This window comes from Silurus meridionalis, chromosome 8, assembly GCF_014805685.1.
Source record: "Silurus meridionalis isolate SWU-2019-XX chromosome 8, ASM1480568v1, whole genome shotgun sequence".
NCBI lineage: Eukaryota > Metazoa > Chordata > Actinopteri > Siluriformes > Siluridae > Silurus > Silurus meridionalis.
In genome coordinates this window covers 23,469,846-23,496,716 of record NC_060891.1, presented here as the reverse complement: position 1 = coordinate 23,496,716, position 26,871 = coordinate 23,469,846, and the positions used below count along the sequence as shown (strand labels likewise).

Sequence of the window (26,871 nt, the reverse complement as noted above, 5' to 3'; positions counted from 1 at the left end):
CCTTCGAGCTTCCAGCCGAGGCATCTTGGAGGCACCTTTCAATCAAGACTGCGTTATTGTTGGCTATCTGCTCTTTCAAAAGAGTAGGGGACCTGCTGGCCCTTTCTGTGGCCCCCTCCTTCCTGGAGTTTACCCCGGGTATGGGGTAAACTCCCGGGCTGTTCCAGGCCGCAGACCAGGAAAAACTAAACCGGCTCTGTCTGGTGTGCACACTGGACACCTACATCCATGGGACGGGTCTCTGGTCTCCCTGCTCCCTTTGGGGTCAGAGCTCACGCCACCCGGAGTGTGGCTGCCTTCAAACTTGGTCCTTTGGAGTTCCCCTTCAAGACATATGTAACACTGCGTGTTGGTCCACCCCACTGACCTTTGTGCGGTTGTATAACCTAGACCTGGGTGCCACTCCTGGCCTCATCTGGGTGGCACAAAATGTCCATTTATTACAGATGAACAATGTTGAGGAATGCAGTGATGGTGAGCAGAAGAAAACTGTAGTCCTGATTCAGTGTAGCAGACTGTTGACATTAACTACAGTCCAAATCCATCATCAAAGCTCCTGTTCTTATTTCGTAATTTTGTGGAACTCCAGGGTGTTGATGAGAATCCATTCCCAGGTGCACAGTGTGGCCTTCAATCGAAGAGAATTAACACTATCCAGAGGCAGGCCTGGACAAAGTGGGAAAATCCGAGGAGGGTAGAAGGGCAGGAACGGTGGTCTCTGAAACCTCAGGAGCATGTTTAACTCGGCCGAGAGAGAGAGAGAGAGAGAGAGAGAGAGAGAGAGAGAGAGAGAGAGAGAGAGAGAGAGAGAGAGAGACGAGGGTTGATGGAAAGAGAAGGAAATGGAACCCCAAACTTCTTGTTGCCTTCTGAGATTCGTAAACTAGAATACGTCTGTGGTGTGTGAGAGCCATGAAATAATACACCAGTGGTAGATTGAAAAAGCTGCGCAATTCATGTCACCAACAGATTAAAACTAGTCTGTTTTAAAAATGTAAGAAGTAGAAAGTACAGATATTTGAGTAAAAAAAAAATTGAGTAAAAGTAAAAAGTTTAAAGTCCAAAAAACAAACAGTGAAGTGTGAAGTAAAGTACTGATACCAGAAAAAATTTACTTAAATACAGTAACTAAGTTTTTGTACTTCATTACTTCCCACCTTTGATGAATATTTACTTTGACCAAACAAATATATACAGTATGTAACAATAATAAACTTTATTCTTATTGAAAAATGTTTCTTTACCATGAATAACAGCTTTATACCCTCTTGCAATCCGAACAGTTCTTTTCTTTAAACATTCAGCTAAAATACTTCCATATGCCTCTTATAAAACTTGGTAAATGTCTATTAATTAAAGATTTCATTCCGACCTTGTGATCCAGTTCTCCCTCGATCAGTTTAACAGGATTTAGATTCAGGTGACTGGGCAAGACATTCCATGAAAGGTAACACTCCAGCCGACTGTACTGTTTGCTCTCTAAATAACGCTTACAGAGCTTGGACACTTATTTTGAGTCTTGTCTTGTTGTATGTTGAAGTCGGTTCCAGTTAGCCACAGTCCAAATGGAATTGCATGGTGTTGAAGTATGGAATGGTAGTCATGCTGGTTCAGATTTCCTTAAACCCAAAATAAGTTTTCAGCTTTCCCTGCTCCAAAACAATCCCAAACCATTAAGCTTCATCTCCATCTTTGACAGTGGGGGTCAGGCAGCCTGCTATCATCTTCTCTCCTTTTCTTTAGATAACATAAGTTCTTCTGTTAGAGACACAAATGTCACATTTGTACTCATCTGTCCACAGAACATTTTTCCAGTCACTCAGTGTCCAATTCTTGTGTTTTTGCCTTTTACCTAGTTTGTTGCATATAAACAAAAGAAACAGTCGTGTGCATCAAAAACTATAAGACTGGGTGTTTCCAAACTTTTGATGGGTGCTGTCATTTTTTTATTATGTAGAGTCACATTTAATGTTTTGAAATATCCGTTTTTGGAACAACGAGTTCCTTTTTGTCTCTCTCTTAAATAAAATCTAGTTCAGATTAAAATTTGTATTTGTTACATATACACTATATGGACAAAGGTATTGAGGCACCTGAATCTCCCAGCCATGTGGTTCTTAACTATTATTCCAAAGCTGAAGGCACACAATTGTCCTTACATCACCTACATCAGTACCTGACTTTACTAACACCCTTGTGTCTGAATGAGCACAAATCTTCCCAAGCACACTTGAAATCTATTGGAACATCTTCCTAGTAGAAAAAAGATGGAGGGAATTTGAACTAAATGTGGAATGCGATCAAAAAGCACATACCATACTTATGACAAGGTGTACTATAGTGTGTATAAACCATACATAGGCAGTAGCTTATTGGTTAAAGCATTGAACTCTGTAACTTTGTAAGGTAACACGTTCAAATCCCAGCACCATAAAGCTGCTGTGCCCCTGAGCAAGGCCCTTAACCCTCACCTGCACAAATGTAAGTCACTCTGGATAAGGGCATTTGCCAAATTCCATCAATGTAAACAGTATGATGTAATAAAATGCTTTTTAGCACTAGCATTTGATAAACTTTGTTGGTTATCCACTGTTTTACTGATAGAGACTTGATTGCAAAACTGTTTGTAGCTATTGTAGCCCTAGGCCACCATAGAAGACTGTTTATTTTAATCATAGTCCAAAATCCATCTTTATAGTTGATGATTTTATCTCTCTGCAGTAACTTCATGAATCCTTACACTGGTTCTCTTGTTGGTTATACATTAACAGATTTTTCCTAATACTGACTAATTAAAATATTTCTAAAAATAATGTACATATGATATTAAATTACTACATCAGGACACAGCTCATCACATTTTGCTCTTGTCAGGAACACCTTTAGGAATCTATAGAAATATAAAAGCAAACGCAAAGGCTCCATCTAGTGGTGAGGTCTAGAACCCAAGGAATTTCCATTTGCAGACACACTGTTTTTGTATTTATTGTTTTCTCATTAATTATGAGTTGATTGTTTTTTTCCTTTTTTTTTATTTATAGTAATTATTCCCCTCCAACATTTTTATAAAAACGAAAAGAAAAAATGTATTCACTCTCTTACATTCCCCAATGTCTTATTTGCTATAGACCTGATTACAGCCTGATTATTTTGTTTTGGTGATGTGACCTTAAAGGTGTAATCTGATTACAAACTAATCTGATTAATCCATTTTGTTATGGCCTCAAACTATTTAAAAGCCTGAAAACAATCTTAAAGTACAATCGAACAATCTTAATAGTAATAAGACACTGATCTAGGAAAGTTTGAGATATTCATGGGCCAACTGAGTGCATTTTAATAATACTATTAATTACTAAAAATTGTTAAAACTTTGTTTCAGAATCCAGTGGATTTTCTCAAAACAGTAACACATGCATGAACAAAATTTTACATGGAAACATTTTACATGGCATATACAGTGTGGGAACAAGAGTATTGGACACTTGACCTTTCCCACCTTATGTGCTTCTTCCCCAAACTGTTACCGCAAAGTTGAAGGCACACAATGTCAGAGGTCTTTGGATCCGGAAAAATTACATTTTCCCTTCCCAAAACTAGGAGACCCAAACCAGTTCCAGCATCACAATACCCCTGAGCACAAAGCCAGCTCCATGAAGAGATACTTTACCTAGAGTGGAAGATCTTTAATGGCCTGCTATAGAGCTCTGACCTCCAACATAATGATCTTCCCAGACCAGTAAATTTTTATTATAATAGGGACTAAATGTGGAAATTGATGTTTAAAAAGCATATATACTAATCTTATGGTCAGGGTTCAACAAACTTGTTGTTTTTATGATCTTTTATTGTTAACCCCCAAAAAACACAAGTCAAATCGAAGCATTTAAATCTTTATTTAACACACGATGCAGAGACAGTGGGGCTCGCTCAGTGTAGATCCAGAATTACATCACGGCCTTCAAACCAGCTGGCCAACTTTCTCTCATTGGAGTCTGTATCATGTTAGTGTTTTCTCTCATTAGTTGCTCTGCTTAAACTCACACAGCAAAAAGCATTCAATCGAAAGTGTCTCAGTCCAACTGTGCAGATATCTGAATCTAAGCCAAATTTCAATGTTTGACATTCTAACATTTAAAGAGTGGATGGTGAATAAGCAAAAATAGGACAAAAAGTTCAAGTTCGCTTACACATTTATTAGTCGAGAAAACAAAATACTGCAGTTGCAATATATATACATATATATTATAAAACATTTTAACATTAAATTGTTTTTGGTCTTTTTTACAAATAAGGCAAACAAATAACGAATTAGTTGTTTTTCAGAACTAATTGGTTCTAATCCAGAATTTGAATGGGATTTCAATGTGCAGTAAAGTCCAAGACTCAATCTGGGAACATAAGCAATAATTAAATACAGTTCAATCCAGTACATTTAAATGAGACCACAAAACACAAGCAGAGCAAATAATGTGCATGAATTTAGTCTGTACATTCGGTTTACAGCAACGTATTCAAGGATCACTAGACAAATTTAATGTAACGGTTTCATACTGTAGCAGTTTATGGCTAACCCTAACCCTTCAAGTTCAGATTAAAAGTCATGTTTAATCACATGAAATATTGAAATGAAAATAGTAAAGTGTTGCTAGTTAAATTATCTGTACATGCCCTAAATAAAGCGCTATCACGAGATAAAAAAAGAATGTGTAAACGAGCCACAGAGCACTCACACACTTTCTGGAGGAACAGGTACTGTAGGTCAGTGTTGGAGAAGTGCTGAATGTTAGCTCATAAGGAATGTTAATGTAAAGCTGTAGACCTGAAACTTGTTCAAAGCCTCACTCAGGAATTAAAAGGCCACTTTTGGTACTGAACAGTATTATCACTGCTTTTCCTGTTAGAAATGAACTCATATTTATGACACATGAATGAAAATGATTAACTGATGTTATGATGCCTACCGTCTCAATGCATTAAGAATTTAAATGTCAAATGCAAGCATGCAATTTTAAATAGTTTGCTTTCTAATCTAAATATAGGACATAAATATGTGCCAGTGTCTGATACTGACTCAATACACAATTTAATAGGTAAAAGCTGTTTAAAATCTATGATGCAACCTTTCCCGTTATATTCTTCTGGGTAAGAAAGTGCTTAGGTTGGGAAAAAATGCTCCTAAGAGACATAATTCTGCATAGATGAAAATTGTCAGTCAGCGTCACATGCATTCATGGTGTGTTTATGACAAATGTCATCTTAAACCAATTCAGCATTCCAGCCAGTATCGATCTGAATTCTTTAGCTGGGCACTACATCATGCAGCCTCGTCTATCCAGAAATATAAAGGTGCAAAAACAACAACAGAAACAAGCAACTAAATACTTGCGGTAGGTTTAGTATTGAGGCCTTAAAGTGGGTTATGGGACGACCAAGTGTCTCTCAACACTCCTTCGGAATCCCACTCATATAGACAATGCTCAGGTGTGTGTTACCGAATGACAAATCCAACTCATATAGAGGATACACACGTGTGTGAGTTACTGAATGACGAAGCCCACTCATATAGAGGATCCTCAGGTATGTGTTACCAAATGACACATTCTACTCATATAGAGGATCCTCAGGTGTGCGTTGCCAAATGACAAATCAAAACTTATATAGAGAATCCTCAGGTGTGCGTTACCGAATGTCAAATCCCACTCATATAGAGGATCCTCAGGTGTGTGTTACCGAATGACAAAGCCGACTTATATAGTGGATCCTCAGGTGTGAGTTACCGAATGATAAATCCTACTCATATAGAGGATCTTCAGGTGTGTGTTACCGAATGACAAATCCTACTCATATCGAGGATCCTCAGGTGTGCGTTACCGAATGACAAAGCCGACTTATATAGAGGATCCTTAGGCGTCTTACAGCATGAGAAATCTGACTCATATAGTATATATACACTCAGTGACGTAGCACTAAAGTATCTTTAGGTGTGTGATGGAATGACAGAGCCTCATATATACGATCCTCAGATGTATGTGTTAAAGCCCATTCATGGTAGGAATCCTCAGGTCAAAGTGCTACATAATAATGAACCCATTTCAGTAGAGAATCCTCAGATCAGTGTTCAACAAATTGATGAAGCCGATTTGTATAGATAATCCTCGGGTGTGTATTCATGTAGTTACACTGTTTCTTCATACTGGAGATCCTTGGACTTGTTACAAAATGTACAGTCCTTATAGGTGTGTTACAGAATAAGACTGTTCATATAGAAAGTCCTTAGGTATGTGTTTACAGAATGACAATCCTTTAATATTGAAGATCCTCGGTGTTGTGGAATGTCGATATATATTAATAAAGAGGTACTTCGTATAGGTTGCCAAATTATGAAGTCCCTTCATCTAGGGAATTGATGGGTGTGAGTTAGAAAGTGACAAAACCCAGTCATATAAAAATTTCTTGGGTTATGGAATGACAATGCCCAATTGAAAAAAATAGATGAAAAAAATCCTTAAGTTTGTTATAAAATGACAGCCCATTTGTATATTAGCTCACTGGATGTATATTGCAGACTCTCACAGCCTGGTCTCACAAGGATATGGGGTGTGTTGCGACATGATGAAGTCATATAGAGGACCATTATGTTTGTATGAGGTAATGACAAATCCATTACTAAGGCTCTATGGATTTGTATTATGCGATGACAGTTTGTCCACATCGATGCTTCCGGTTAGTGTAATTTGTAATGATCATGACTGTTCTAAGAGGTTCTGTAGGTATCTTTTGAAAATACCATCTCTGTGTATACTAAGACAACATAGTGCTGATCATTTTTGGAGGTGCATCTCACTTGTCCTTATGTCCAAGACTTTTCTGTGTGCTCCAGACTGATTGATTAGGTATGATCATACAGAGGATCCCTGTAAGGTGTTACAGACGACAGAATTCCTCAGAAGCTGGCAAAACCCTGATTACTTTATATTAGTGAATTGTTCATAAAGGATCTTTAGGTGTTGTTTCGAATGAGCAAGTCCATTAAATCAGTAGCGCAGTCCTCGGTGGTGTGTTACAGAATGATGACCTGTTGATACAGATTTTGTGGTGTGTTTTTGCATAGTCTCCAAACATGTATTATGAACTAGACATGGGCATATAGACGTTGTGTGCTGCATTATGATCGGGTCTCATCAATTATGTGGTGTGAGATGTCTTGGCAGTGTCGTTGTTGTTCGGTGGGTATTATGGAATAAATCGTTCGTTTTGCTGGCGCATGAGGTCTTTTCATGGAAGTTTTCTTGGGGACAAATAAGGACCCGGTAGAAATTTCTATTTTAATGCGAAAGTGTCAGGAGTATGGGCTTGTCCATACAAAGTTTTTGTGGTATGCCTAATGGGGATGGTCCAAGCTGTGTTCTGGTGTGTTTCCTGTTGATCACGGCTGATCAAATGTGTTTGCAGCAATCGCTGGCCTCCTTCTGGTTTTCATTTTCAGGGAGCTGTAACGAGACTGAAGACACACACACACACACACACACACACACACACACACACAGTATTAAATTACACATATGGCACACTGTTTGCATTAGTTACAATATACTCTTTTACTAACAAGTGGTTTCCTGTGCATACACACCTCTTTGCGTATAACCTTGGCACGACTCATCTTCACACTCTGAGTTCTGCGCAGACCCTTTGAAGACGATGACTCGTCCTCTGAAAACATTCCATCGACTTCCTCCCCGTGCCCTTCATGTCCGTGCTCTAAATGTGCATTAACAGAAGATTAGGATTTAAGCTGAAGGAAAACATCATAGAGCTCATTTATTAGAGCAAATTGAATAGTATTAAACACTAAAAAGGAGAACTACATTGATAATCACATTGTCTTCCCAGATCACTGTAATTCTTAACTTTCTGAACTATTGTAATTATTAATCACTCTAATTAGACATTTAGGCCATGTCCACACTAATACGCTTTCATTCGAATACACATATTTAATATTTTATATACCTCTATATGATTGGCCTTCGGTCCACACTGAGAAGGTGTTTTTTAGCTAACAAAAATGTAGCTTTTTAAAAACACTCTCCAAAGTGGATACATTTTAAAGCCGATTTTGCATTGAAATTGGAGGCTTTTAAACGCGATGGTGCATTTTTATTTTCCTCATCTTTGCAGAGAAATTACAAAGAGCTTGAAAGTAAATAAATGCCGGGCGAAATAACCATAGAATCTGCTTGCATTTTGCTGATGTGCAGTACAGGGACAAAAGCATTTTTAGACTCTTCATTGTGGATGAGCATCTTTTGGAAAATGATTGAAAACGATAGTGTAGCCACGTAGCATTTTTAGATGAAAACACCATTTTTAAATTTATCTGGACAAATAAATGTATTCAAAGTTAGCCTTAGATCTATAGCAGGCATAACTTTATGGCCACCGCACAGGCATAACATTATGACCATCTGCTTAATATTCTGTTTCTCCCCCTTTTGCTGCCGAAACAGTCCTGACCTGTCAAAAATGAACAGCATTAACTTCTTCAGCAGTTTGAGCCACAGGAGCCCTTCGCTTTATTGACCCGACAAGAACTGCAGTTGTGGAGATGCTCTGACTCAGTCGTTTAGTCATCACAATTTGGTCCTAGACAAACTCAAATCCTTACGCTTGCCCATTTTTCCTGCTCCTAACACATCAAATTCGAGGACAAAATGTTTACTTGCTGCCTAATATATCCCACCACTAACAGGTGATGATGTTGAAGAGATATTCAGTGTTATTCACTTCACTGGTCATAAAGTTAAAATGCCATAATGCTATGCCTGGTCGGTGTATGCTGCATAATAGCTATTTTACTGAGCAGTGTCAGATGCCAGAACTATCATAAGACAGAAAAAAGTAAAAGAAAAGTCCACTTTTGGCAGTCTGATCACAAGCTTGATTTATCTCAGTCTGAATACAGGGACTTGGGTCCTCCTCTTAAACATGTTCCCTTAAAATGAAAGTTGAAGACAAAGTTTACCCTCATCCAACCTTGTGTGAGTGTGTGACTAATCTAGAGTGGGTGAAGAATATTTCTGGAATGTCGTGTCCTTTACTTGGAGATACACGTGATATGTCTGAAGCATTCAGCAGTGTAAACAAGCTTCTCAAAGTGTACGAGATAAAACCAGTCGCTATTTAAAGTAGTAGCTGCCCAATGCTTGACCTTTAAAAAAGTGGAAACACCTATATGTATATTGTACATAACTATATATACCATATATTATTACCTAGTGCACCTTCTGTACATTATTCACCCTCATCCCTCTATATATGAACCGCATACCTTATTTATCTACTGTTATCTATTGTAAATAGGCCACTTATTGCATTTCTGGTTAGATGCTAACTGCATTTCATTGGCTCTGTACATGTACCTTACACAGTCGAAGTTGAATCGAATCAAATCGAATGTAATGTAATGTAATGTAATGTAATATTAATCCAATGTAGCAATGCAGTTACTGTAGAACGGTTCTGATATCTTTTAACCTCTTAAGCATAATTTTATGTAGTTTAATCAGGTTTTTTCAGGGTGCATCTCTCCTAATCCTGCAACACAGTGTCGTGTATGACCTTCTTATGAAAACCAGTAATAAAAATATTCGCACCCGAACCTCTTGATAGTTATTTCTCTGGGGAAAGTTGTGTCAAGAAAGAGCTGTGAGTTAAGGAATAGAAATTTTTGCAGGATGTGCAAAGTAAACAGAAATGACAGGCTGTAGGTTTATAGTGGATTGTGGTATTCATAGAATATTCTGACATTACTGAAAAAGGCAATGCAGATGCTAGGGTATGTGATGCACTCTATATTTATCCAAGGCTGAGTGGAAGATGGAGAATAAATATCTATACTTCTAGCACACTGATTTAAAGTGTGTATCTGTGAAGCAGTGTGTGTGTGTTTGTGTGCAAATGTGTCTTTTAAAATATTTTAAGAACCTTGTATTTAATAGAACAGTTGTACAGCAGTGTCCATACATGTACATACTTAGAAAATGATCGCAGTTATTGACAAAAAATGAAGGCTGAACTGCCTACCAGTGCCCTGTGCAATGGTCAGCTGTGCCGATTTTCCGAATGCTGATTGGCTGGAGGGAACCTGGGTGAGGTCAGGAATACTAAAGCTTCTGAGACGCTCACTGATGGCACCTTGTCCCTGTAAAAAAAAAAAAAAAAGCATGCTGCCAAATCAACTTCCATGCCCATAACTAAATACTCACATACACAAAGATTTTTATTATTATTTATTTTTGAGTTCTGTAGCATAGGATTGCATTTCCCAACCTTAGTATTTCAGCAGAATTCATGATTGTCTTTTGACATCCTGTCATTGTACAGTCACTGTAATGTCTTCCTTCTGCAGTAGCTAATGAGGGAAATCTCTTTCTGAAGATAGTACCGCTGCTATAAGGAGTGTGTGTGTATGTTTACAACAAATGTCTTAATTTCTACTTTTGTCTCTTGATGTCTCATCTGCCTAAGATGATTTAGTTTGAAGTGCCAGTTCCTGCAGTGCTCATCAGAAATGCCAATAGACAGACTCTTATATCTACTACTAACCAGCATTACACTGAACTGTATCTCATTCTATTTGTATCTCATTGTTTAATTTTGTTTCAGGAAGTAAAACAGTAACTTCCAAAGCTTTTGGGAAGTGTACCAGGTCATTCAATTTTGAATAGAAAGAAGAACTATAAGCACAAAAGAGACATGCAAAATCTCTAGCATGCTGTCCAGTCCCATCTCGTGACTAGAAACCTATATGACAAGGCAAGAAAATAGTACCAAACGTACAACATTTCTGGATTTATAAGTTGCATTAAAAGGGGGTACAAGAAAGTCTGCGAAGGTCTTTATCTAATTCTAAAAAGTAACATAATTTTTAATGCATTACATGGAAAAAAGTTTGTGGACACCTTTTCCATAAGATTCATATGTGCTTTTTGAACACCCATTTCCACATTCATTCACTATTTGCTGGTATAATAACTCCCACTCTTCTGGGAAAATGTTACACTAGATTTTTGGAGTATGCTTGTGGAGATTTGTGCTCATTCAGCCATTTTTAGTAAAGTCGTGTACTAATGGAGGGTGAGGAGGTCTGGGGTGCAGTCTGCATTCCAATTCAACCCGATTGAGTTGAGGTCAGAGCTCCAACTTCAACCTATGTAAAGCATGTCTTCATTTAGCTGGCTTTGTGCACAGTGGCATTGTCATGCTTGAACAGGTTTGGGTCTTCTAGTTCAAGTAAAGGGAAAATTAAAGGCTATCATATTTAAAGACATCCTGTACAATTATGTGTTTCCAACTGTGTGCTAACAGTTTGGGGACAACAAAAGGAAAGAAAGAAAGAATAACTTGACATCACTTAAAGGTAAGATTTCTCAACAACATTCAGGGCTATGCACAACACTATGCCAATTAATCACAACAATAACTTACACAACTTCTTTTTATTTTAAACCAAGGTGCTAATAAGTATTGAAGAGGTTTGTAGTAGATGTTCTTTAAGCTATTTAAAATTCATAAGACAAGATCCTTGTACAGCTGTAACTCTATTGATCTGACTCTGTAGGACATGAATGTGCAGGAGTGAAGTGCTAACACTGACACAAGCATCAGTTAAGGGTAGTAGTGCTGACTGGCTTAATGTTTGGCTCGAGTAAACGATGAGTAAACAGAGAAGCTCTGAAAGAATCCTTTGTGAGATAAAGAGGAATGCCTGAGTGTTGTGTATCTATTGCCATGACACCAAAAAAAACAGAAATGTTTATTCACATTTAAGTTGTGTGTGTGCATGCTACCTTGACGGCAGCAGTGACTGCAACTGAAGCAGCGACGCTAAGGCTTTGCCTTCCCAAGTTTACCATGGTCTCATAACTCTTCTCTTTGGCCTGAACGATGTAATCATCTATCTCCTGAAACACACAAACACAAAAAAAAGTTAGCATGCTTCACAAGGTTGCTTTTTTAACTGCCTGAAAGTGGGCAAGTGGTCGCTTAGTAGTTAAGATGCTGGGCTTCTGATCCGAAGGTTGTAAGTTTAAATCCAAACCCTACCAAACTGGGCCCTTGAGCAAGGCTTTTAACCTTCATCTCTAGAATTAAAATACCAGAAAGTCACTCTGTACACCATGAATGTAATTGAGTCTTCAATATGTCTGTTTTGCTCTAATTGTGTGGTTTTTCCAGTCAAAAGTAAAGGAGTAAAATGAAATGTCCAGTCAAGAGCAGATGCTAAATGCCCCCAGTGTCCTTGCATTGTTAGTGTGGCTTTTGTTCCAATTTGGACAACAGTTTCCCTTTCAAACAGCCTGGATGTTGATTAATGCGTTGTGTGTACCCTCTCTCTTGACGCCAGCAGCGGGTGCAGGAACTTCCTGAAGATTAAACTGGCTCCTCGGGTGTAGGGCGACACCAACCAGATCACCACACACATTTTTAATTCATAGTACAACGGAAACCTGCAGGTGTAAAACAGAAAAAACAGCATTCACTGATAACACCGCAGAAGTTGTGAGTGAGGTCCTCTAGTATATATATATATATATATATAGTGTTGTGCTAGTTACTAAAAAATAGTAACTCGTTACAGTTACTCTTCACTTCATTCAAAAAGTAACTTAGTTACTTTGTTGATTACTTACACCAAAAAGTAATGCGTTGCTGTTAAAAGTAACTTTTTAGTAAATTTTTTAAATAACGTTCTTTAATGTTCCCATTAATGCCCTTTTATGTGTTATGGTCTATACAAACACAAAACTGACTTAAACACAAAGTAATTTTAAACACTATTTTATTTAAGTCAGACCAGCACAAACTGAATATATCACAAGGATTTCTGAAATAAATAACAACACAAGCTGAATAATATATTCACAATCGAAAACTAAAGTTACTTCTGCTGTTGTGTTGAGCTCTTAAACATGTTCCTTTCACAGCTGAAGTATGAAAACTATCAACAATGTAGAACAGAACACCGGGTTAGCTTCTAGCATGGGGTTTCTGGAGGAGTTTCAACAGATTGGAGTTGCTGTTTATCGCAGTAGATACGACCTTCGAACCAGAAAGACACAGCTTACATTTGACTTAAAAGTTTTTGTATTTATACTCAACTAAAGTGAAATAATAATCAAAAATTCCACTTTGAGAAACTCGTCTTGCTCTCGCCTCGACTTGCCATTACTGCCGCACAGACCTGAATAAACGGAGACACGCCCACAGTGCGTCTTCTTTGTGTATACAGTGGTTCATCCACCAATCCTACAATGTGACGCTGCAGTAAACAGGTTAGACTGTAGAATACACTTTGTATTGGAGTTTATTTTTCAAAGTAACGCGTTATAGTATTACTGCCCAACACTGTATATATATATATATATATATATATATATATATATATATATATATATATATATATATATATATATATATACATACAGTGGTACCATGACCTACGAGTGCATTAATGTACGAGTTTTCCGAGATACGAGCGGTCACTCTGTCGATTTTTTGCCGCTGCTAGATGGCAAAGCCAGAAAGCGAAGATTGTGACAAAAATTAAGATAAGCAAAATAGAAAAAGTTAAAAATTTAAAGTTTAGGGATACGTAGTGTACAGTAGTTAAAAAACGAGTTTTCCCTCCGCCTCTGCTTATCCCCATATATATATATATATATATATATATATATATATATATATATATATATATATATATATATAAAAGAGTGTGATGTCTTACCATGCTATAGAGAGGTCTGCAATTGTCTCTGCTGCAGTATAAAGAGCAAATACTATCCAATACATCATCCACCGTACCTGCGGAAACACACACACGTAGAGGAAAGGGAAATGAAAAAATATCCTGACAGAGATGGGAAAGGGCTGCTTTTACCTCTTTACAGGACGCACAGATGCTGATTTGACACATGACATCATAAACACAACCCAACCACTTTACAGAGTAATTTTCACGGCGATAGTAACAACAGTTAGTGTGAATCACCTCGAGAGAAAATATAAGCATTATTTCTAGATGCATCACAATTTCTACCTGCAAAATTATCATCAAATACATTTTCAATCTCAGACCCTGCAGCCGGACTTCGTCTCTTTCAGTTCCATCTATTTATTTGGTGACATATCTCAGTGGGTTTGTGAGGAAGGAATGAAATCGAACTTACGTATTCTTTTACACACTTGGTCCTGACTGCTTTGTAGGAGTAATATGCTGGATATAGTGTGCCAAAAAGAAGCCTAAAACATGAACACAAACATATATATATATATTAGCGTTTCCATTTTAGTATTTGTTCGAAGGTATAATACTGTAGAAATAAAACTAAGATATATTTTAGAGTAGTCGATGTGCTGCTTATATAGCAGAATAGATTTACTGTCCTCTAAAAATAACTCAACATACAACATATTGTTAAAACAGCAAATATTTCACTTTTATTTATATATATATATATATATATATATATATATATATATATATATATATATATATATAACTCTGTATAGCGACTCTGTAAAGCGTCCTTGAGCTTGGGAAAGGCGCTGTATAAATTAAACGTATTATATATATATATATATATATATATATATATATATATATATATATATATATATATATATATATATATATACAGTAAGTGCTTGATGTGCTTGATTCCAGATGTTCCTAGTTTGGAAAGTTACGTTCATTCAATTCATTCAAATTTAAATAGGGGGTTTAAATATGTCCAGTTTGTGTTTACACACTATATGAAAAAAGTTTGTGACACCATCACCATAAGATTTGTATGTGATTTTTGAATTACTCATTCCACATTTAATGCCTATTTGCTGTTCTAATATACTCCACTCTCCTGGCAAGATGTTCCACTAGATTTTGGAGTGTGCTTAAGGAGTGTTAGTAAAGTCAGGTACTGATGTAGGGTGAGTAGTTCTGGAGTGTTCCAATTCATCCCAAAGGTGTTCAGCAGGGTTGAAGTCAGAGCTCTTAAGCAGGCCACACAACATCACTTAATCACTTAAAAAAGTCTCCTAAGTTTGGGCCTCATAGTTCAATAACATATTTTCATTGGTAAAAAAATATTCATTTATATATAATTATTAGTAGATGCTCTATTCTTTTATTGTTCAGAAAGTGAGCAATAATTTGTGACCAATATTTTACATGTAGATTTGTTCTCGCTACTTTAGCTGCTGCTACACGAATTTAAAAGACTGAGGTGTGTCCTGAGTGTCACATAGAATACAGATTAACATGGCAGAGGTACAGATGTAGCTTCCTCTTTCATTTTTTTAACTACAAAGGCTTGTTTTTTTTTAAAGGGCAGTGCATTAGAAATCAGAAGGCATTTAAGTAAATTGATGATTTGCTATTTGTCTGAACCAAATAAATAATAGTGTACTAACTGTACTATATTTTATTGCATAGCTACATATTTTGCATCATACTGCATTAAAACACATTGTGTTGAATTCAAAAGTGGATTGCACTACATCGCAATAGGGGTAATCTGTACTGTATTGCATTGCCTCGGTAGCTGCTTCGTGTGTATCTTTAATGAATCATATTGTTGGCTCTACATCGAGATGTGAATCGCATCAGACTCAGTATTTGATAGTATATTAAAGTGCTAAGAAAATAGTGTTTGAATCGATTAGATTTGTTAAGCTAAAACATTTGTAAAATTAATGGCCCAATGTCTGACATCGTATATATTAACAAAACCCTTTAATATACTCGAGCGTCCTCTTGATAGTGTATGTGCTTCTTTCTGTTTCAGATTTATAAACACTAATCACCTAAAACATTTTTATTCCATCCTGTAAAACTGCTGGTGAAACTGAGCTAAGTGGAAAGCACTATGATCGTGGGTCTGTGTGCTTGTGTGAACCGTGCAGCCTTTAGCAAGACTGCATCCATGCCAGTATATTTTCATGTAACTATGGGAACGACAGCACTGCCTGATACTGTGTGTGTGTGTGTGTGTGTGTGTGTGTGTGTGTGTGTGTGTGTGTGTGTGTGTGAGTGTAAAGGCGAGCTGCTGGAACAATTCCCCTTATTGCTTAACCGTCCCTTAGCTATCTCTGTTCCATGTACTAAAAAACAAATAAACACTGTTCCTGTGTAGGACGAACCATGCTATCATCACATGCTAACATCACATGCCATCATAATGGGCTTCAAGGAACTCAAAACTAGATGCTTGGTGCTGTGGAATTAATACAACTTGAATAACTTTTCACTAGTCATATTTGTTTGCTCTTTGCATATTTTTTCCCTCTGTATTCTTTTAATATATTGTCAGATTGGCACACAAGACAAACAGATTTGGTTCTTTTTATAACTACCTTACAGAATAGTACAGTACATTCAACAAACAGACATTGGATTAAAAAGACTTCCCCAAACTGTTACCACAAAATTGGGAGGCACACAATTGTATAGAATGTCTCTGGATGTGCTAAAATTAAGTTTTCCCTTCACTTGAACAAAGAAACCCAAACCAGTTCCAGCATGACATTGCCCTTGTGTAGAAAGGCAGCTCCATGATGATATGCTTTACATGGTTTAGAGTGGAAGAGCTATGACCTCAACCCTACTAAACACCTTTGGGATGAAATAACTCATGACTTATGACTGATTAAATCTCACAAATGTCCAAAAGCACAATCCAAAATCAAGTGGAACATCTTCCCAGAACAGTGGATGTTATTATAACAGCAAATGTGGAATGTTCAAAAAGCACATACAAATATCATAGTCACCTGCCCACAAACATTTGTCCATGTAGTGTACCTCAATAACTACAGTGGGGGGAAATAAATATTTGATCCCTTGCTGATTTTGAGAGTTTTCCTTCTTATGGTGGGTTTATTTTAACAGAGAAAGAAATAATATAAAAAAGAATAATCTAGAAAAAAAAAAAGAATCAATTTATATTATATACTTTAGCTTATTGTGAAGTCTGAACCCAGCCATTAGGGGGGCACAAGCCAGCGCACTCTTAGTGCCGGTCCCAAGCCCGGGTAAATGGGGAGGGTTGCGTTAGGAAGGGCATCCAGCGTAAAACATATGCCGAATCAAATATGCGGATCACAAATGAGAATTTCATACCGGATCGGTCGAGGCCCGGGTTAACAACGACCGCCACAGGTATAGTTAGCCGACAGGGTACCGGTAGAAATTGGGCTACTGTTGGCGAAGGAGGAGAAGAGAGGAGGAAGGCGTCTACAGAGGCGGCAGGAAAAGGAGCAGTGTAGGAGAGTAGAGGTTCGGGTTGGTACTTTAAATGTTGGTACTATGACGGGTAAAGGGAGAGGTAGCTGATATGATGGAGAGGAGAAAGGTAGATATGCTGTGTGTTCAGGAGACCAAGTGGAAAGGGAGTAAGGCCAGGAACATTGGAGGTGGATTTAAACTGTTTTATCATGGTGTGGATGGGAAGAGAAATGGTGTAGGGGTGATTCTGAAGGAAGAGTACAGTAAGAGTGTAGTAGAGGTGAAGAGTTTCTGATAGGGTGATGATCGTGAAGGTGGAAGTTGAAGGGATGATGATAAATGTCATCAGTGCCTATGCTCCACAAGTTGGCTGTGAGATGGAGGAAAAGGAAAGATTCTGGAGTGAATTAGATGAAGTGGTAGATGGTGTACCTAGGAAAGAACGATTGGTGATTGGGGCAGACTTTAATGGGCATGTAGGTGAAGGAACAGAGGTGATGAGGAGGTGATGGGTAGGTATGGTTTTAAGGAGAGGAATGTGGAAGGGCAGATGGTGGTAGATTTTGCTAAAAGAATGGAAATGGCAGTGGTGAACACGTATTTTAAGAAGAAGGAGGATCATAGGGTGACGTATAAGAGTGGAGGAAGGTGCACACAGGTGGACTATGTGCTATGCAGGAGATGCAAGACAAGGAGACGTGATGGTGGAATGAGGAAGTGCAGGAGAGCATTAGGGGAAAGAGGTTGGCAAAACAGAAGTGGGATCAACAGAGTGATGAGAAAAGTAGGCAGGAGTACAAGGAGATGCGGCAGCAGGTAAAAAGGGATGTGGCGAAATCTCCTCATATGCCAGGGAAAAGGCATATGAGGAGCTGTATAAGAGGTTGGACACTAAGGAAGGAGAAAAAGATTTATACCAATTGGCCAGGCAGAGGGACCGAGCTGGGAAGGATGTACTGCAAGTTAGAGCAATAAAGGATGGAGAGGGAAATGTGTTGACTAGTGAGGAGAGTGTGTTGAGAAGGTGGAGGGAGTATTTTGAGCAGCTGATGAATGAGGAAAATCACAGAGAGAGAAGGTTGGAGGATGTGGAGTTGGTGAAGCAGGATGTAGATAGGATTAGTAAGGAGGAAGTGAGAGCAGCGATTAAGAGGATGAAGAATGGAAAGTCGGTTGGACCAGATGACATACATGGAGATGTTTAGGAGAGATGGCAGTGAGAGATGGCAGTGGAGTGGCAGTGGCAGTGGAGTTTTTAACCAGATTGTTTAACAGGATTCTGGAAGGGGAGAGGATGCCTGAGGAATGGAGAAGGAGTGTGCTGGTACCGATCTTTAAGCATAAGGGAGATGTGCAGACCTGCAGTAACTACAGGGGAATTAAGTTGATCAGTCACACCATGAAGTTATGGGAAAGAGTAGTGGAAGCCAGGCTGAGAGAAGAGGTGACCATCTGTGAGCAACAGTATGGTTTCATGCCGAGGAAGAGCACCACAGATGCCTTGTTTGCTTTGAGGATGTTGATGGAGAAGTATAGAGAAGGACAGAAGGAATTGCATTGTGTATTTGTGGATTTAGAGAAAGCGTATGACAGAGTGCCAAGAGAGGAGTTGTGGTATTGTATGAGGAAGTCAGGTGTGTCAGAGAAGTATGTGAGGGTGGTGCAGGACATGTATGAGGACAGTGTGACGGCAGTGAAGTGTGCAGTAGGTACGACAGACTGGTTCAGGGTGAAGGTTGGACTGCATCAAGGATCGGCCCTGAGCCCTTTCCTGTTTGCAGTGGTGATGGACAGGTTGACGGACGAGGTCAGACAGGAGTCTCCTGGACTATGATGTTTGCAGATGATATTGTGATTTGTGGTGAGAGTAGAGAGCAGGTTGAGAAGAGCCTGGAGAGGTGGAGATATGCGCTGGAGAGAAGGGGAATGAAAGTCAGTAGGAGTAAGACAGAGTACATGTGTGTGAATGAGAGGGAGGGCAGTGGGTGATGCGGTTGCAGGGAGAAGAGGTGGAGAAGGTGGAGGAGTTCAGGTACCTGGGGTCAACAGTGCAAAGTAATGGAGAGTGTGTTAGAGAAGTAAAGAAAAGAGTGCAGGCAGGGTGGAGTGGGTGGAGAAGAGTGACAGGAGTGATTTGTGATAGTAGGGTATCTGCAAGAATGAAAGGGAAAGTTTATAGGACTGTGGTGAGACCTGCGATGTTGTATGGATTAGAGACAGTGGCATTGAGTAAAAGACAGGAGGTGGAGCTGGAGGTAGCAGAGCTGAAGATGTTAAGGTTTTCGTTGGGAGTGACGAGGATGGACAAGATTAGAAATGAGTTTATTAGAGGGACAGCACATGTAGCATGTTTTGGTGACAAGGTGAGGGAGGCGAGATTGAGATGGTTTGGACATGTGCAGAGGAGGGACATGAATTATATTGGTAGAAGAATGCTGAAGATGGAGCCACCAGGTAGGAGGAAAAGAGGAAGGCCAAGGAGGAGGTTCATGGATGTGGTGAGGGAAGACATGCAGGTAGTTGGTGTGAAAGAGGCAGATGTAGAGGATAGGGTGGTATGGAGACGGATGATCCGCTGTGGCGACCCCTAATGGGAGCAGCCGAAAGAAGAAGAAGAAGAAGAAGAAGCTTATTGTGAAGTCTTACCTACACTTCAGAGCCTTTATATCTTATGTTTTCTTGTTTCTGATTGAATTTTTGTTATTCCTTTTTTACTACCTGTTTTTTGTCCCAAGTATGATTGTTTTTATGTTCAGAATATTCCCAAATAAGCTTCTCTACATCGTTTTTCATTTGAAACAATCTTCAGCACTCAATGATATTTAACTGCCTATTTATGACTATGCATTCATATTTTTAAGTTTTATTTTTTATGATTTAAAATTGTACTTAATTAACAATTAAATCATCTGCAATTCCAATATATACTATTACAGCAAGTATTAAAGACAGGTCACTGCGTCTAACTAATCTCTAAATATGTAATTTTGCCTGCTGTGATCATCGTGACCAGCTCAGGCATTTGAGATGGACTTTGATGTGTTTGAATGAATAGCATTTATATCTTCCAACACATACACGCTATTAAAGGGATATTTAACCTGTGACCTGAAACCATTAATGTTTATACCTTGTTTGTATCAGACGGACATACTTGTGTGACGTGGCTGTAGTATCTTAGATTCTCACAGATAAGTGATCCTCCTTGTGTGCATGATTAACTAAGTGAGGTAAGCACTAATCCTTACCACACTACACCCAAACATAGACGTGTTTGTGAAATGGGGTTGAATTTCAAGCAATGATTTAAAAAGTGACTTTTTCTGGGGACTCCTGAGATTTTACACTTTATCTGGATCGACTTATCTCATTTATACAACTGAGCGGTTAACAACCTGGCAGCTTGGTGGTGCTGGGATTTGAACTCATGAGTTTCTGCTATGGAATCCATCATCTTAACCACTGAGCTACCATTTCCCACTCTTGTGAATTTGTTACAATTAAGAAAGCGCAATGCTGTCATTATCAAAAATGAATATCTTTATGACTGAGTTGTTGAAACTCTTAACCTGCTCATGTGAAATGACTGGGTGCGAAAACTCAAACCTCAACCTTCAATGAAGGTATGGCTTTACATTTAGAATACCCTTATCAAGAGAACCTTACAATTATCTGATTTATACAACTAAGAATTTGAGAGTTAACAGCCACTCTCAAGAACCCAGCAGTAGTTTGGGGGTGCTGAGACTGGAACTCATGTCCTTCTGATCAGAAGTCCAAAGTCTAACATCTTAACCACTGAGCTCCATATATGCAATGCCAACGTTTAACAAATAATAAATATGCGCTGTATGTGAAATGTTAAGGAACAAAAAGATCTCTGTATCCAGTAAATATGCATTACTGTAGGGAAAACCTATGGAACCTCGATACTCGCGACCTTGACACTCGGGACCTCGATAGTTCGCGACTTTACATCTGGAACAAGTAACTCATGAAAAATCTGATTGTTCGGAGTAATATTTCAAAACAGAGTTTGTACTAATAAATGTTTGAAAAACTATTTTATTATTGTATTATTTATTTAAAATAGTAAATAATACATTTATGACAAGTAATTCACAATGTTTGTTGAGTTTACAGTACATGTACAATTCCCCTTGTAAAACGATCCATCAAAAGGAGTCAAAACCTTGCGTTTTTATTTTGTTACTCGAGCGGGTCATAGAACGTAACCCCCGAGTATTGAGGTTGCACTGTAATTTTATTGTAAAAAGATAAACGGATTCTTGGGCTGCCAATGCATACGAATCAATATTATAATGTTTACTAGATCAATATCACACGCCATACAAACGATCCATGTCTCAGAACAATCATTAAAACCAATCTGATCCTCGTATCTTCATGAGTAAATGGATTAAAAAGTTTTAGGTTGCGTTGGATTAAAACATCTGCAAAATAAATGTAAAAAATCTTAAAACAGGATTAAATGTAAACAGGGTCTTGGACTACTTTCCAGTGACAAAAGCTCTGAGCCTGTCTGATTATTTTAGTCCGTGATTTTGTGCAGATGACACCTTGTTTTAGGAGGGAGTTCATTGCTGTTACTGACTGTATTTAGTCTTGTCGTGTATGTAGCAGTGACATTCAAATCCTGGAATAAAATCGATGCTTCTCGTACACTTCATGGATCTTGTGTTCATCATATTTTCAACTGGTTCTAGAACTTTTTGGGTGTCATGATGTGAACGGAACATGATCACATAATCTTAAGATCGCCAACATCCGGGTTTGTTCAATATACAACCTGCTCAAAAGTCACTCATTCAGTGCAATTTTTTTATTGCTGTCTGGATGTTAGGTTGTTTTTTTTTTAACATTACACTAATCCAAAACCAAATAACTCTTTTTAACCCAATAGTATTTGACATATTTCTATCAAGACTATCATTTTTATCACCTGACTGGCTGTGACGAAACCTTTACGCACAGAAATGACTTATTAATTCAATTCAATGTTATTTGTAGAGTGCTTTTTACAAATTAGACGAGTAGACTCAAAAGGAAACCAATCTTCAACTGGGTGGAACCAAACGTCTACTTATTATATTTCCATCATTGTTGTATTTATCACTACAACCTCGACTATACCACAGAAGCTGTTCACCCAAGTAAGCGCACAAGCAAAAATCTTCAGTAGAAAAGTTTATTGTAGTTCTGTAATGCTGTTTTAAATGTTTAGTGAGGAAGTTTCAACAATACGAGTCAGGGCTGGTCCTCTAGAATGTTTCAGCATTCTTTAAACATCATTTGCTGTCACTGTTGAACTACATATCTACAATATGCCTATGGGAATGTTAGATTTGCATACTGGCCTGCCGTCTCACTGACGGGTCACATGAACACATATGCAAAAGTCTGATTGATGCTAAGCGTTAAGACAAAGTCAATATGGTCTTAAAATGGTCTCAATGTGGACTCAAATTGATATCGCCCAAATGAGGATGGGTTCCCATTTTGAGTCTGGTTCCTCTCAAGGTTTCTTCCTCATACCATCTAAAGGAGTTTTTCCTTGCCACAGTCACCTCAGGCTTAATCATCAGGGATAAACACACATGATTCACTTATATTGAACATTTTATGTTCTTTAATTCTTACGTTCTGTAAAGCTGCTTTGAGAGAAAGTCCATTGTAAATGAATAATTAACCTGAATATTTATTACAGCTAATTTATTTTTCTTCTACATGTAATGACAATGAGGTTTCATGTCATCCTGTATTTATTATGCATTTTTACCCTGATTGGGCAGGGAAACCTTGTATGCGCTTTCGGACATGGGACTGCTTTTAATGTTTAGGAAGGTTTCCAACAATTTTTGCGAGGTGTGCTATTTCGAATTGGAGTGTTGTAGGTTTTCTGGATATTTACTGCAGTGATGAAGCACAGTGGCACGTGGTGTACACGTTACGTTAATGGCATACACGTTTGAGCTGAGGTCCACTTACCATAACACAAGGCTACTTGTGTGTCTGATCCTTGTTAGTTTCTAATTTACTTGCTCTTCCCCGCTCTCATTTGCAAAGCTGAGTCTTTATTTCCTGTTTGAGCTTTTCTATTATCTGATACTTTAGAAAGTAACTCTTTGCTTTTTCTCTTTTAGCAGGCTATGAATTGCGTTTGAACCGAGGGTCATTCGTGCGATATTGCAGTACATTATGAAGAAAACATTATCAGAGATTACAAACGTTTTGGTACGCTCTATGCAGAATCAACAAGAATTGTTACTAGTTCTTTACATATGATAACCCACTCTAAATCGTAGGAAAGATCCGTTCAAAATGGATTTTATGGCCTCGAAATCCAGCTACAGCAGCAATCTAATGTCATATTTACCTCCAGCCAGGCGTACAGGAAGTAATGAGTTATTCAGACGAATTAAGACTTCAGGAGAAGCTGTTTAGTTTGAAGGCTGTATTTATTTATTTATTTATCACACAAGAAGGGAAAAATAGACTTATGCACCAGTTAAGGACTTATGAACTATATATTGAAAGAAAAAAAGTATATTTTAGTTATGCAAGACAAAACGCAGCGTTTTAGTGACTCTCACAAACTCCTCTGTCTTCCAAATAAATACATTTAAACATTTTCCCTCAAGCAAGCCCTGGTTGGAATAGTTTGCAAAGATGTGCAACCAAAACATACCAATGAACCATCTTGCTAATGAGCTATTCCTGTAGAACAAGACACCCCCCCTGGGGGTGGGACATATAATTGCCAAGAACAATTCATTTTCAATGAAAAATAATGGTAAAGTGAATCATGAAAAAAACTAAGAAAAAAAAAAGGTTAACCTTTTTCCTGGATGTGGTGAACTATCAAATTAAAAACCCTAAAACAATACATTACTACATACAAAACTATTTTTAATCTCTATTCCCCTTAGCTATCGTTTCATACAGGTAAGAAAAACAAAAAAGCTCTGAAACAGAGCAACACTTTAAGTGTCATTACGCTGTTAGAATACAGCCAAAATGTCCTTGATTTCTCAAGAATGTTTATACCACCATGTGTACAAAGACAGCACTGTGATGCAGGTAGATGAATAACATTATTAGGTTTCTCAATCATTTTATTCGGACAAAAGTTTGTGGACATCCGACCATAAGATTGGTATTTTCCTAAACACCCCATTCCACATTTAGTTCCCATTGTTGTTATAATAACCTCCACTCTTCAGGAAAGTTGTTCTACTACATTTTGAGTGTGTGCTTGTGCATATTTGTGCTCTTTTAGAAACAAAGGTATCAGATACTGATATAGTCAGCTTACTAATTTATCCCAAAAATGGTCAGTTGGGTTGAGGTTAGAGTTCTGTAGCAGGCCACTTTATGGAGCTGGCTTTGTGCACAGGAGCATTGTCATGCCGAAACATTTTTGGGCCTCTTAGTTCAAGTAAAGGGAATATTCAATACAACCACATCCAAAGACATTCTATACTATAATACTAAAATTCTATATATAATTGTGTGCCTCCAACGTTGTGGTCTCAGTTTGGGAAGGAACCAAATATGGTTGGAAATGTCTGGTGCCCCAATCTATCTGTACTAGGGGTCTTCCACTCTGTCTATCTGTCTGTCTACTCTTCTCACTAACATCAGTTTAAAACTTTGGCAGGTTTGTTTATACAATGTTGAAGCATGAATACACAAAATATACGGGGTGTAACAATACAAAGGAGATAATTGTTGCTCCACTGAGCAGAACACATACTTTACACATCGGTGAGAGAGGTGGAAAAAGTGAGTAGCTTCAGATTCTTGGGTGTTCACATCACTAAGGTTTTCACCTTGTCTCGTCATACTACACACCTGATCAGCCTTTAGACGGCTTAGGAAATTTGGCATGCCATTGAAATCCTTAGAAGCTTCCATAGGTGTGCGATTGAGCGTCCTCACCAGCTCCATCACAGTCTGGTTTGGAAGCTGCACAGCAAATAATCATAAGGCTCTACAACAGGTGGTGAGAGCTGCACAAACCATTCCACCAACATTGGAGAGCCTATACAAGCCAGAGTCATCAGGAGAGCAACATGATCTAACTCAACAGTCAGACCCATCACAGCCTTTTCACACACCTACCACCAGGCAGACACTTCATGAGTTTTGAAGCTAAAATGTCAACAAGGCTGAAAAACTTTTTTTTTTTTTTAGGAAGGTTATCAGGCTTGTGAATGACACTCATCCACTGCCACCGTCACTGCAGACACAGATTACCCCTTGACCCTGAGAGATGTCAACTAACACCACCCTTCCTACACACACATGCGCGCACACACACACACGCCCACAACGCAAATCTCAACATTGAGTACAGACGACCTCTGCATATTTTGCACACACACATCCACCCCTCACAAATGGAAATACCAACATGAACCCAATCTACTTCGACAGGATTTTGCACAAATCTTTCTACGACTTTCACATTGTACTACACATGCACACACTTCTGTTTCTTTCATTTGAACCATCATAACTTTTTTTTTACATTAATAAGTAAAGTTTTTTTTTCTTTTCATGCCATGGGCTTTTTAGAGGTAGTAAGAATTTAACTTAGGTCTATGTGTAAGTGTAACAGACTTTCCTGTGCATATGACAATAAACTCTTGAATCTTGAATTACAGGGAGCCTCTGGCAAAACTGTCAGTTTGTTTGTTTAGACGTAAACCGTTTATAACCTTGTAACAATCTTATAACCTCTGCCGTCACACACACACACACACACACACACACACACACACACACATATATATAAGCAATGCCAGGGTTGGTTCTTTAAGTTACATTGTGTTCCCTAAAAAACATAAATTGTGTTTTTTCCAACAAAAATATACACACATGCACATTTTATGGATTTAAATTATAAGCAGTAACAAAAATATTGATTTTTTTTGCTATAATAACGCTTTATTTATAATGTGAAGTGGTCGCACGAGCGCCCTGTTCAAACTACTAGTTAGCCAACTGCTACGTTACAAAAAAACTGCACTTACAAACTATTTATAAATATACAACAACAAAAAATAAATAAAACAGGGCATTTCTTTTTTTTACTCACACAACAACTCTGGATATAATCCACGAAACCATTTCTCGTTCTGTCCGCCGCCAGTTTAACCACAAACCCTCTCTCCCGATTACAGAACCAATATATAAAGTGGGATAGAGGAAGTTTAACTGTTTTGTGTTCCAAATTACGTCATAGTCCCTACCTAGGTGCCCTATATATAATACAGAATACTCCCTACCTAGTGTACTTTTTTTCCAATCAGATCCGATTGGTATTCGACTCCTAAACTTTCGCTTGCAGCATATACAGTACGGCTGGCGAACAGAAAAGAAAACGAACAAAACGATTATTATATCGTCAAAGCAAGGTCAAAACATTTAGATACTTAAATAGGACTTTTTAAGATTTGTTGTCCTTGCATTGCATTTAATGAAACATCTTTTGTCCGTTTTCTTGGCTAAAGAATAACAAAAAAACGTTAGGACTGACTGATAGATGTATTATCCAA

At 38.1% G+C, this 26,871-nt stretch overlaps 1 protein-coding gene across 1 annotated transcript; it reads right to left on the bottom strand.

Moving 5' to 3' along the window:
* Window positions 1-3,877: 3,877 nt before the first annotated feature.
* reep3a (receptor accessory protein 3a) lies at window positions 3,878-26,567 on the bottom strand. The gene is made up of 8 exons (XM_046855674.1): window positions 26,412-26,567; window positions 14,232-14,304; window positions 13,790-13,866; window positions 12,392-12,512; window positions 11,853-11,966; window positions 10,087-10,204; window positions 7,634-7,761; window positions 3,878-7,504 (listed from the first exon to the last, which is right to left on the bottom strand). Exons 1-8 carry the CDS (start codon window positions 26,441-26,443, stop codon window positions 7,430-7,432), a joined length of 738 nt encoding a protein of 245 aa, XP_046711630.1. The 5' UTR covers window positions 26,444-26,567; the 3' UTR covers window positions 3,878-7,429.
* Between the last annotated feature and the right edge of the window lie 304 nt (window positions 26,568-26,871).